This window comes from Augochlora pura, chromosome 6, assembly GCF_028453695.1.
Source record: "Augochlora pura isolate Apur16 chromosome 6, APUR_v2.2.1, whole genome shotgun sequence".
NCBI lineage: Eukaryota > Metazoa > Arthropoda > Insecta > Hymenoptera > Halictidae > Augochlora > Augochlora pura.
In genome coordinates, this window is record NC_135777.1 from 4,050,912 (window position 1) to 4,064,477 (window position 13,566).

Genomic DNA, 13,566 nt, shown 5'->3' on the forward strand with positions numbered 1-13,566 from the left:
TCTGTTTTGCTTTGGTAATAATAATTTCTAACGACAGTGTCGTTAGACGTTCCCTGGTGTCAATTAACGAAATGGCGCGAGCGAGAACTGGAAATTGAATAGACGAGGTAATCCCTCGTGTACGAAACACTTTGTGGGACGGTGCGCGCGGTTCCGCGCGAAGCGACGCGTCAAAAACGTAGAACAATGTTTTTTCCTAAATGCCTACGTTTTCGAGATAATTAACTGCAAAGTTTGTCCGCGCCGCGGCAAGTAGACACGGACAGTCGTCGCCAGACGGAGCGAAGTTCACGCCGAATAATCTCGAAAACAAAGCACTCTGGGCAAACATTTGTTTCACATTTCCGACTCAGTTTCGTCCATAGATTATTCAAACATCAGAAACCTTATTACTAACTGTCCTTTGAGTAATTTAAAACCGACCTTTTAATAAACGAAAAAATGTCCGATACCGCGGCTTTCATTAAACACCTAATAACCGATAAATCGATTAAAAATTCAAATCCCCGTTAAACCGTGCGCCGTTAAATATAAAATTGAATATCTTAAATAGCTACATTGTTAATAAAAAATATCGGACGCGTAAAAGTATCGGAAAACCGATCAAATAAATCCGCGATAAAGTATTCACACAGGATCCCCTAATCGAACTAACTGTGTTCTGGAATGGGATCAGAAGTGACCCGGCCGTCGCGTGGATCGATCCAGCAGGATTTCTAGCGACGAACGCACCTCAATAATAATAAAACAATAAAAAAAATGCGCGCAGCCAGCGCTGCGACACTTTATGGTGGAGAGTTATCAGCGGCCATCTTGTCAAAGCTAGAAACGAGCTGGCCGCGCAAGGGCTAAGGGGAAAAGGGCCGGGGCTCGGCCCTTCGAAGCATACGTACCACCGTGCAATTCGGTACAGGACCGTCGACGTAACAGAAATGGAAGTACGCCTTGTTCTGCACTCGGTTCATCCAGGTCGCGTACACGAGATTGTCCGTGGGAAAAGCGACGGCAGATAAAATCCGTTCCTGGGAGTTTAACTGGGCCGGATGTTCGATTTCAGTTAAGCTCACGTTACCGCGGACCACCTTCTCCAAGTCGACGTAGAACAGCTTCACCGTCGGATTCGCCGTGCCGCTCTGCAACAGAAATCGTGCGATCGTTCAAATCGAGCGTTCAAATTTGCGCGCCAAACTCGTCGGCGCCGTAATTCCTGTCGGCGACACATCGCCCTGGAGGCTCCCGACAGCATTTTAATTATGCGAAATGGACCTCGAGAACGACATAAAAAAATAATCACGCGCCATTGAACGCTCAATTTTATTTTAATAAATTTTTTAACAGTATCCATGGAAATGGTAAGAAAGAAAAATTGTAAGTTGAATATATTGTTGTCTTCGTGCACGGAATGCAAAATAAGGTACAGTACGTGATTCCGCATGCAACGATGTATCAAAAATACGGAATGAAGTTTTTTCGTAACGGCTTTCGTTTTCAAGATAATTAATTCCGAAGTTCGCCCCGTAGCGCTGTAAGTAGAATCGGGCGGCCGTGGTTAGACAGGCAAATGTTTGAATTTAATTATCTGGAAAACGAAACAGTTTAAGAAGATATTTATTCTACGTTTCTGACCCGTTTTTTCGGCGGAGAATCGCCTGGTTTGCAATATTTGAAAAAATATTTATAGTAATAATATTTTAAACATATTGCTACTGTGTATTCTCGATTAGAAATAATTTCGTTGATGTTAAAGACGCTAATGGATTAAATGGTAAATTTGAAATTTGTTTAAAGTACTGTACGCGATTCTGCAGACAACAATGCGTCGGAAAGGTAGAACAACGTTTTTTCATACGAGCCCCCATGTTCGAGATAATTAACGGCGAAAGTTAGGCCGTGCTCGCGGTAAGTGGAAACGACCAGCCACTGTCAGACACGCCGCCGAGCAAAGTCAATCTTTAATCCGAATTATTTCGGAAACGAAACGTCGCGCGAAAAACACGCATTATACATTTCCTACTCAGTTTTACACGTAGATTCGCCCGCTTATGATAAACGAGCACGTCGTCCACTAAAAAGCCATAAATCGTACTACGAACCACTCCGTGCAACACCGAGAAGACACTTTTTAGCATTTTTTCGCGACAGGTGCAAAATTGCGTGCGCAAAATATTTTTAGATAAATACCGAATTTATGAAAAGCACTGGATCAACATCATTAACCATAACAGCGTACGAATATTGTTAATTCACTATGCATTTTCGGCTATTTAATAAAGATTGCCTCGTGTGTAATTATTATGGTAGTTTAAGGAGCATCTAAACCATTTTTATTTAAAGCAATAATTTAAAAAAAACTAGATAAATTACTAGATAATATTAATATGTTGTAACCAATTGGTCGAGAACTATTTAATCGTAAATTACAGATATTACGAAGTCAATGACGGTCTACTAATTGCGCTAAAATTTGCAGAAAAATTACCTTAAAAATATAGAATTATAGCACATTAAAAAATAAGGTTATCAACAATAAAACCGGGTTCCATATCCGTCGGAAAGTCCACTCCGCCGTGTAAACAAATAAACAAACTCTAAACGTGGTACGCGGTAAAAAGGTAATGAACTATTTATCGGTCAAGCTCTTTTAAAATTCGCCGGTGGGTGCCGGATTTAAATAATCCCGGTTATTATACATTTAGCGGAGGCCGCGCTCAATGCTTAATCGAATAATATCACTGCCGGACGAAATCTGCGCGCGTCCCATTGAATATCGCGGCGAATTGAAAATTACGAATAATGGGCCAAAAGAGAGAGAGAGAGAAAGAGAGAGAGAGAGAGAGAGAGAGAGAGAGAGCATCGCCGCACAAAAGATAAACACGCTCGCCGCGGGAATTTTAAGCGACCCGTTGATTATTTAACCAAGGAATGTCCTTTGAATCCAGGCCGAGCGGGATCTTATAAAAAAGGTCGGGCAGATTTTCCTTGCCCGCGTGCCATTCCGCGGCGGTTCCGCCGCACAGAAACAAAAACGACGAATCGAACGAATAAAATCGCCGCGGTCCGGAATCCGGCCGGCTTGGAAATATTCGAGGGGAATGCCGGTACGCGGCGCGGAAAGGTAAACTTATAAACCGTGATTACATTATCACGGATACCAAAAAGGTGGCGTGCCGGCGATATTAAAAGAACGAGGAACATAAATTCGGCGGCGGCGGCGGAGGACCGTCGCGCACGGACGAGAATTTAATCAGACGGTCGTATCAAAATTTAATTACTAGGTCGGTAATTAGTTCCGACCCCGGCCGGAAATCCATCCGCGATCCCCCGTTTTACAACGAACCCTTTCCGCTCGTCGCCCGTCCGCCGAGATTTTTCTACGGGAATCGTTCCGCGCGATTCGACCGGGATATTGTCCCGACGTGTTCCTCTATGTCTTAACCCTTTCCGCTCGCCTGGCAACCCTAAGGCGTTACTGAAAATTGCTATTATTTCTCTAAATAATTGAACCAGTAAGAAAAATGAAAAATTGAAATAATAAGAAATATAATAAGAAATGAAAATAATAAGGAATATAATTAAAAATCGAGATAACAATAAACGTAACGAGAAAATAAAAATCATAAAAGTTATAGCAAGTAAACACAGCAGGAAATGAAAATAATAATTATGCCTTCGGTTCTCTTCCTACGCTATTAATATTTTAACATATATTTTGTTGCTCTGTCATGTTCCATAACAAGCAATTACAATTTTGTTACTGCAACGAACGGAACACGTGCATCAATTCGCAGTCCGTTGAGAAGAAAAAACAAAAACTGTCCATTTCATTGTAAATACGTACAGATGACATTGTTATTTAATTAATTGGCGAGCCGTGTACCGCGCGTCGAAAGCAAGCGGTAGGAACTTTATTTCAACGGAAATGTCAAGGTTTTATTTCGGGCCCCGCGGTACGGCGCGGCTGTATTAATTAAAGAACCGTGGAACGAAAGGTTCGAGCGGGTCTCGGAAAATTAATAAAGTTCACGTAGACCGAGGCCGAACTTCTCCGAGTTCTTTCTGTTCGAGCAACCGGGATCTCCGGCGGAGAGCCCGATTCCGCTCGAAAGTTCGCGGGTCTCGTAGAACATCGCACCGGGGAGCATCCCCGACAACTTTGACTCCTGTTATTTTTCTGTTCCGCTGCTATGAAAACACCGGTTCAATTTTATTCGGATCGCAATAAAATAGCGAATATCAACGCATCGTGTTACAATCGAGATTATTGAACAGACGGTAATATTAACAATTTAGATTATGACTTGTCTGAGCAAGATTTTACTCGAGTAACAAATTCATCCGATTAAACGATTATTCGTCTAAAGAACAGTTTATTTAGAAATCGAAAAATACTTGATTCTAATGGTAATTACAATTGCAAAATTAATTATAGAACATAGCGTTTTTTTCATAGTTTATTGAGCAGTTTCTTCTTTGCGTTCATTTTTACAATTACCTTTTTATTATCAACTATTGAATTAGAATCTATCTTTTTTTACTTTTGGATAGATCAATTGTTGCTACGTAACTATTAAAAATAATCTTCGACAATTATTAGTACTGTTATTAGAATAGTTTTTAAAATCTCTAGTGGGACGATTTATTATTTTGTAAAGCGAAGAATTATTCGAATATTATTCTTAGAAGAATAAAAATGATAATAATTAAAGAATAGAAATAAATGACGCGTTCGAGCATAGATATTCGCTGTGAAACAACCGTAAACATTTATTCTATTTTAAGAATGTTTTTTTTCGTGACTCCGCATACATATATGCCGCGTAAAATTCTTTGAAACAGTTTCGAGGTTTCTTTCGCTCGAATCACAAGTTCTCGGCACCGCGGCTTTTACGATACATAAAAATTATTGAATTTTTATCGCGACGTCTATTCTATACTTTCGGTAAGTTGGAAAATATGCGGGGGCGGGAATAGAGGCGAACCGGTCAAACCGATCCGACTCGCCGATAGACTGTTCAAACTTTAAGAGCACGTAGATCGTCGTGTATCGAAATATTGCGATTCACTACAAAATTTTTATGCACCTAATCGAATAAATTTTGTCTGCGAACAAACTGCTGAAAACTTCCCCGGAAACGATATCATTTTATCAGACTTATTTATATGTTCCATACTATTTCCATTTTGTTCATAACTATTCCTATTCGTTTATAATTATTCCTATTCATTCATTGTCAGTTTTATTCGTTTATAATTATTCCTATTCATTTATAATTATTCCTATTCGTGTATAATTATTTCTATCCATTTCTATTTATTTTTATTCGATTATAGTTAATCTTATTCATTCGGAGTTATTCATATTCGTTAACAATTACTTCTGTTCGTTTAAAATCATTTGCAAATGCTCATAATTATTTTCATTCTTCGATCATTTTCCGTATTCCTTTACAATGACTTGTATATGCTTATAATTACTTCTATTCCTCTATAACATATCTCTATCCCTTCATAAACATTTCCACTCGTTCATAATTATTTGTATTCGTCTCTAGCTATTGGTATTCGTTCGTGAACATTTATCGGGTCGCCACGATTATTCTCTTTCGTCCGCGATTATTTCGAGCGGGTCGAAATATCATAAATAATTCAGCGGCCGGCACCATTCGACGCGTTAAGAGAAATAAAATAAAATAATTCCGTGCGGAGCGGATTCGGGGCGAGAACACTCTATTCCGCGAGACGGTTTCCCTATTTGTCCGACGATTTGCTTCGCCGGAACGCGAGGTATCAGTTTTAACGCGCTTGTTTTGCTTCTTCGCCAGGGACGGATCGAGCTGCAGACGTTTATGCAAATGCAAAATTCCAGCAGCCAGTTTGCGGGAACGGCGAATTAAACTCGGGCTTGTTCCACGAAGGAAATATCCTGTCGGGTTCAACCATTAGCCCGCGAACCACCGTGTTCGTTCGCGCTCTCTCTCTCTTTCTCTCTTTCTTTCTCTCTCTCTCTCTCTCTTTCTTTCTCTCTCTCTCTCTCTCTCTCTCTCTCTTTCTTTCTCTCTCTCTCTCTCTTTCTCTGTGTCTCTATTTCTATTTCTATTTCTCCCTCCCTCTCTTTCTCTCTCTCCCCCTCTCTTTCTCTCTCTCTCCCTCTCTCTCTCTCTCCCTCTCTTGCTCTCTTTCTTTCTCTCGGTATTTCTCTCTCTATCTGTCTGTCTCCCTTTCTCTTTCTCTCTCTTTCTCCCTCTCGGCCTTTCTCCCATGTACGTAGAGTTCGCGTGTGCTTCGCCCACCGTCTTTGCTTCAGCGTGTACGATTTTACAAATTAACGCTGCCTTATCAACTGCGTTTCGAGCATATTTGCCGCGGGCAGCGGCGGTGTCGTTCCTATTCGCGATGCTTCTGGTAATTAGTTTGTCAGTGTCTACTTACTACCGTTGGCTTTACACGTGTAATAATGGAAATTGTTGTAATTTTCGTAGAAACGCTCGGACGCAATCTGGTTAATTAGTCGATGGATATTCTCGTACCGGTTTGGCGACTGTTCATCGCTGAACGAAATTGTTGAGGACTGTTACGAAGTATTACGTACTATTAAGAAATATTAGATGGTATTAAGTTTTATTAGGAAACATTTAGAGCTATTTAATAAATATCGGGAATTATTAAAAAGTATCGAGCATTGTTAATATAATTATTTATTAGTTATTAGCTATTATTAAGTATTTATATTAAGTATTTATTATTAAGTATCATGAATATTATGTTATTAAGTATTAAGAATTATTACGAAGTAGTAAGAACTGCTAGAAAGTATTAAAGATTGTTACGGGGTATTGAGGACTGTTAGAGACAATTAAGAACTATTGGAAAGTATCAGAAATTATTATAAAGTATTAAGAGTTACGACAGAGTAGTAGGAAATAATGAAAAGTATCAAAAATTTTTGCAAAGTATTCAGGACTATGACAATGTATGAAGAACTATTACAGAGTATCAAGAACTAGTATAGAGTATCAAAAACTATTACATAGTGTCAAGAACTATTACAAAGTATCAAGAGCTATTACAGAGTATCAAGAACTATTACAGAGTACAAGAACTATTACAGAGTATCAGGTACTATTATAGAGTATTAGGAACTATTACAGAGTATCATAAACTATTTACAGAATGTCAAGACCTATTAAAACTTAGCAGGAACTAATTACAAGATATCAAAGGCTATTACAGAGTAGTAGAAACTATTGAAAACGTATCAGGAACTATTACCAACTATCAGAGACTATTACCAAGCACCGATAACTACTAAAAAGCATTAACAACTATTACAGAGTATCAACTGCCAACTGGGTTGGCAGAAAATTTTCAAAAGAAAAAAAATTCTAATATTGACAAAGAATAACGAAACAAACATAAAACTGGTGCAAACCGAAATTACTTTCTTGCCAACCTAATATTAGAAGCTATCAATTACCACAAAGTATAGACAACGACCTATAAACAATAAAACTAACAAATAACAAATAAAAATGCTCGGAAATAATACGAAACAAAGCGTTCTAACCTAAAAATGGTAAGAAGCGATTTTCTCGCAACGCGTGTACGCGTCATCCGCAGCGAACGGGTTGAAATCAGAGTGGTCTGTTGCCCGAAGAGCGTGGCACAGGAGGGGGGGGGGGGGGGGGGGGGGGGCGGATTTAATAGACACGGACGGTTGCCAGTAATTTCTGTATGAAACGAGGGAGGGGCGATAGCAGGTGCCATTTCTGATTTTATTCAGAGCCTGTAAAAACCGGCGCGCCGAAATGCTCGAAACGCTCGTCTTCTATTTGGGCTCCCGGCCAAAGTGGAACACTCCTCGGGGCTTAAGTTTTCCCTCGGACATACTTCCCGGGAGCCTTTTGCAACGCCGGTAATCTTTGTAACAACCCCGGCGACCTTTTGCTTGACCGTCTTTTACCATTCCTGACCGTTCTTGATCGCTCCGCGCTGGACGTTATTATCTTCTTGCCCGTTCACGAAACCGTTCTTTACCGTTATCGGCCGCTCCTTATCGATCCGGAACGGTCCCGCCGATTTTCTTACCGGGCTTTACGACGCTACAATCTCTGTTCTGGCTCGCGATCGATAAGAATTTACGGAGCCGGCGCGGAAATTAATTTCCAGGTGCTCTCTTCTCTTGATATCGCAGCGGGGGGGGGGGGGGGGGGGGGGGGGGGGGGGGGGCGAGACGGTGGATAGTGTCTGTTTTGCCTCGGCGATTTAACCCTTTGCGGTCGTATTATTTTATTATACCTTATTTTATTTTATTGCTATTCATTTCACTTGATTTTATTTAAATTCATTTTATTTTTATTTTTACATACAATTAAGATATTGTATTACACGTATCTAAATCTATTTATTCTATCGATTAACCCTTTGCGTTCCAAGCCATTTGAACCGTGATTCTCAAGCAAATTTGTAATAATGGGTTTTTGACATAAATTCAAATTATACTAGACTTTTAAGAAAAACTGATATTGTCTTCAATTCTAAGCAGGCTCAAGATTATATCGTAGCAGATTGCCTCCGCAAAACTGCATTATAACGAATTGTTACCGTGATATTTCAATAACAATAAATGCCTAATAAACTCTTAAATGGCGACACCGAACGAAGCTATCAATTCGGTTAATAATTTAAATTAATTTAGCTAATTTTCAATGGGGTGAAATTCACATTGCCCATCTGCCATTTCGCACAAACAATAAATAAACATCGGTCGCGATTCGTTCAATATTCGTTAAAACACGTTCGGCAGGAACGTTAATTATATCGCGAAACAATAGCCGTTTGTTAATTATGGTACAATTAATTGCGAGACATGCGATCGTTGATAACCTCTCGCAATTAAATGCAACCATGCCGGAAAATGTACGTTTATAACGATAATTATAGATCCGAAAAGATGCCAAAAATTTGCTCAGGAGAAGGATCACGAGCGGTCCACGAAGCCAATTTAACTAAAATTTAACATTAATTTAATTAATTATAATCGAATTATGGAGAAGAAATTGAGACTGTATAATAATTACACTTTGAACAGTTCCTTAACCCTTTGGCATAATATGCAATGCATAGTACGTAAGATTAATTATTGTAATACATAGTTGTAATACTAAGTATATACATAGTTTATTAAGTTCTATAGACTATTAATAGCTTATTTCAAGTATTATTATTATTATTATTATTATTATTATTATTATTATTATTATTATTATTATTATTATTATTATTATTATTATTATTGTGGTTATTATATTACAGATTATTAACCCCTTGCACTATAATAACGAGTCGGACTCGTGACAAACAATTCTTACATAATTTAATAAATACGACTGCCAATCATTTCTATTAAATCGAAACAAAATTTGAATCACCCGCCATAAAAATCTGGGATTGAATGTAAATGAAGGCAATCGCGAAACATTAACCCTTTTGTTAAGGAAATTATTAAGGACGAAAAAGTGATAATCAACGCTGTCCTAAAAGATATCATAGTGCAAAGGGTTAATAGCTTATTTTAATTATTATTGTTATTATACTACTACTGTTATTATTATTTTAAAAACATAGAAGTAACAGATAATATAGGTATTATGGGATGAATAGCATTTCCATCGAGCCAAGAGCCGTGTGATCGAGCGCGATCGCTAAATCGCCTACTCGCGATCGATTCCACTGAAAGGGTGCCCCGCGTCGCGGTGAAAATGGCGGCGCGCTCGGAGGGTGCCACAGTTCGCCGGGTTCTCGGGCCGACTGAACACGAAAAGGGAAAATATTAACCGCGACGTCGTCCTCGTCATCATCGTCGTCGTCGTCGTCGACGTCGCCGTCCCGTTGAAGGGAGCGATGTTATTCATCGGGCAGGTCAGCCGCCGCGAGCTTCCACCCTCTTTTTCTCCGGCGGGCAATATTTGCTTCTTGCCGGTGGCATCAATCGCGGCCCCTAAAAGGCCATTAAAAAATGCACAGGTGCCAGATTCCACGCCCACCCTTTCCGCTGAACCATCCCCCCCGGGGCCGGCCGCTGCCTTTTCAACCCTTTTCACCGTTTACCTTTCGGGGTGGCGTCGAGAGCCGTGTCGGGGACCCGAGAAAGTCCACTGATAATAATGATGTATCGTAATATATATTATAATATACACTAACAGAGAAAAATATATATAGATAGCACACGCGTACTATCTTTAATTTCTCGCGTTATAATTGTGGTACAGGAAATGTGCCAATGATACAGAAAAACTACCTTCTACTAACATGCAAACGTAACTTTTCTTTGGGAGTGTATATTATAATATATATGTAATAATATATATCACGACACATATAATATAAATGTCATAACATATCTCGTAATTTGTAATTAGGCCGCGGATTTTAAGCATTCGTGGTTATTACCATTATTAATACCTAGCAATAATAACAATACCTAATAATAATGCTCAATAATAATACTATTTAACCCTTATCACTCGAACCGGTAGTAATACTGTCAAGCTTAATCCAGCGCTCCAGGGTTCCCTAAAATTCTTGGAGTGACAAGCGTTAATAATAGTAATAATAATACGGTCATAAATGCACATATACATTTAATAAATATTAATTTACCCGATCCCAAGGAAAAAGCAATGAAAAATCGTAAATGCAACCGGAGGATCCTCGAAAAAATCAATTCTCAAATGTTCCAAGGTAAAGTGGTAGCGAAGATGGCGTTTCTTCCGCGGCAGATTCGGCGCAGGTTCCGGCGCGCAGTCGTTTGTCGTCTCGACCTTTTCAAGGAAAGAATCCCGCGGAAAGAGAATGCCGCGCGTGGGCTGCGGGTCTCGCAAGACAGAAGAGGCGCATGGAAAAATTAACATCATCGCGGGTAGCCGTGTCTCGCAGCTGTTCCGCGGCGTCCAGCTGTTCTGCGTTCCGGCCGGCAAACAGCCGCGCGTCACGTGGTCCGTTCGACGCTTCCGTATTCCATCGTTTCTTTTTTTTCCGCGATAACGAACCCGGCCTCTCCCCTCCCCGCCCGGGAATCGAGCACGGAGGGCCCGTAATTTGAACGGGGCACCGCGCGGAAATACGCGACAAGCCCACTTGGCCCCGAACAAAAATTACCGTCGGTCCGCACTTAGAAGTTATTTAATCCGGTCCAGAAGGACTTTTCATTACAACTTCAACAATTTCCAGGGGGGGGGGCCGGCTACCCCGCGGACCACCCACCGGGCCTTCAACTTACACAATCTAACTTACACAATCGGCCGCGAGCCGGCGAATATGTGTGCGTGCTGTGCGCGCGCGCGCGAGCGGACTCGGTCTCGTTCCGTCATTAAAACTCGCTCAGAACCTCTATAACTGTCCTAGATACATCCCGTTTAATGCCGCGGCGGCCGCCCGCCGAGGATTCCGAACTATTTCGAGGATTCGACACCCGCCGCGGACCTCTAGCCCTCTGCGCCAACTTTTCTGGGTTATTACGGCGTCCTTTTTCCTCGTTCTTGCGACGTCCTTGCCCGTTTGCGACCGTTTCTCCCTGGTACGCGCGGGGGTGTGAAACGGTGCCGGAGAGAAAGCGAGGAAGGGAAGTTTTTAGTGGTTGTTTATGGAATTGTGAATATTGTTTAGCGTGTCGTTTGAATGTTTTGTAAAATAATTAATTGATGATTTGATGTTAGTAGTGGTGCGAGGAAGCATAATTGATACGAGAAATTGCTGGTGCTGATATTGATAAATATAATTGATAATAGTAGACAGTAGGGTTATCAATGAATATAATTGATAATAGTAGTCGCTAGGCTTATCAATAAATATAATTGATAATAGTAGGCTTATCAATAAATATAATCGATAATAGTAGACACAAAATTGATTCTTGTGACTCCTACCAACAGTTTCGCTACTTAACAATTTGTTAAATCTAAGCTTTGTTGGTATAAAAATTATCTTGGGATGTGGTAGAACAATTTTAGTGGTGCCTCAGAGTCACCATTCGAGTGCAAAGGGTTAAATTCGCGTTGGGAAAAGTGTATTGAAACAAATGGAGCACATTTCGATTTTATCAATGGCTTTTGAAAAAAAGATATGCAGCTTTCTATATTTACTTAAAAATCCGATGTTTCATATGCATCAACCTAATGTATTCACAATACCGGAAACAGATGAAGGAAAATTAGAAATCACTTACATCGACCAGCTTGGTAGCTTTAGTGTTAAGCGACGCATTGTGCGGCGAGGAAAATGGTGAAAAAGGGGAAACAAAGAGAGAGAGAGAAAGAGAGAGAAAATAAATTTCTTCGGCAGAACGCGAGCGTTCTAATGCGGACAGAGTGTTCCAACGACGCGAACCACCGCGGAGATATTGATGAGAAACTGGGTCTGCACGATTGTATTGGAAAAACCGGAAATTTCCATCTTCCCCGACGTCGTCGTCGTCGTCGGGTCCTCTGGATCGCTTCTCTCTCTCTCTCTCTTTCTCTTTTTCTCTCTCTATCACTCACCCAGTCTCTCTCTCTCTCTCTTTCTCTCTCTCTCTCGATCGCTCGGTGTTTGTCAGAGCCGGTCCCTTTATCCGCTCGCTCGATTCCCTTCTGTTTTTTCCCTTTCTTCTCATTCTATTTTTTTTTTGTGACGCTCCGACCCGCCCTTTCACCGTGAAATCTCTGTGATCTTTAAATGGAACCTTTGCTCCGTGGATTTTATATTCGTGACGAGTATCAAAGCGGGCCACTTTGACCGCTGCCAGATGAGTTTTCGTTGACGTGCAGCGATAAAGAAAGATCACCCAACAACAGATAAATTCGAGCCCGGCCGCGTTTCCCTTGTCCCGTGGCCAACGCGAGCCAACCCTTTCCTCTATACCGCGTCTACACGAGCCGCGGAAACGGCTAATCCGTGTGTCGGCTAATCCGACGACGATTTGCGAACAGAGGGAAGTCCAGACTTTTCGAGCATCGTCCTGACACCGATACACTTCTGGTTTCAGTGCAATTAATTAATTAATATACATTACGTTCTATATTGTGGAATTGTTAACGCTAATCGTTAGCGACAGTCGTAGTCACTAGTAATATATTTTGTCCATGTAATATCTTATATAATTTCTATGTTATATGTTACATTATATAATTGATTAGTACATATTTTATTATTATATTCTAACATTGATAATACCAATCACTGTTATTATATTATATTAATATAATGTATAATGTAATAGCCATACTATAAACTGTATTTAATAATTGACAACTATATAATATATGAATCTGAATTTCTAAGCTCGTAATAAAAATTGCTTGCACCAATAGAAAAGAAGATATATGTCCAACAAGAATAAATTTCATCCCTTTTAATCCTTTACTCTATAAATGTTAGCATTTAAACGTTGCATTAAGGATCGCAAAACACAAAAGCTATAAATTTATCAGCAACGAACAGAGACGCTAATTAACGCAGCCGCGGAATAGATCATAGCCCAAAGGGGTTAATGGTTAGCATAAATTGAGGGTGGCACGAAATTTTCGGGAA

The 13,566-nt window shown here is 40.2% G+C and overlaps 1 protein-coding gene across 6 annotated transcripts in view; it reads right to left on the minus strand.

The window, feature by feature from the left end:
- Positions 1–13,566, minus strand: part of LOC144471027 (venom dipeptidyl peptidase 4) — a 370,685-nt gene that overhangs the window by 111,864 nt on the left and 245,255 nt on the right. For all 6 annotated transcript variants that reach the window (XM_078182680.1, XM_078182678.1, XM_078182679.1 and 3 more), the window contains one exon: positions 894–1,133. In XM_078182680.1, the coding sequence (XP_078038806.1) occupies positions 894–1,133 (240 nt within the window). The remainder of the gene's footprint in view (positions 1–893; positions 1,134–13,566) is intronic.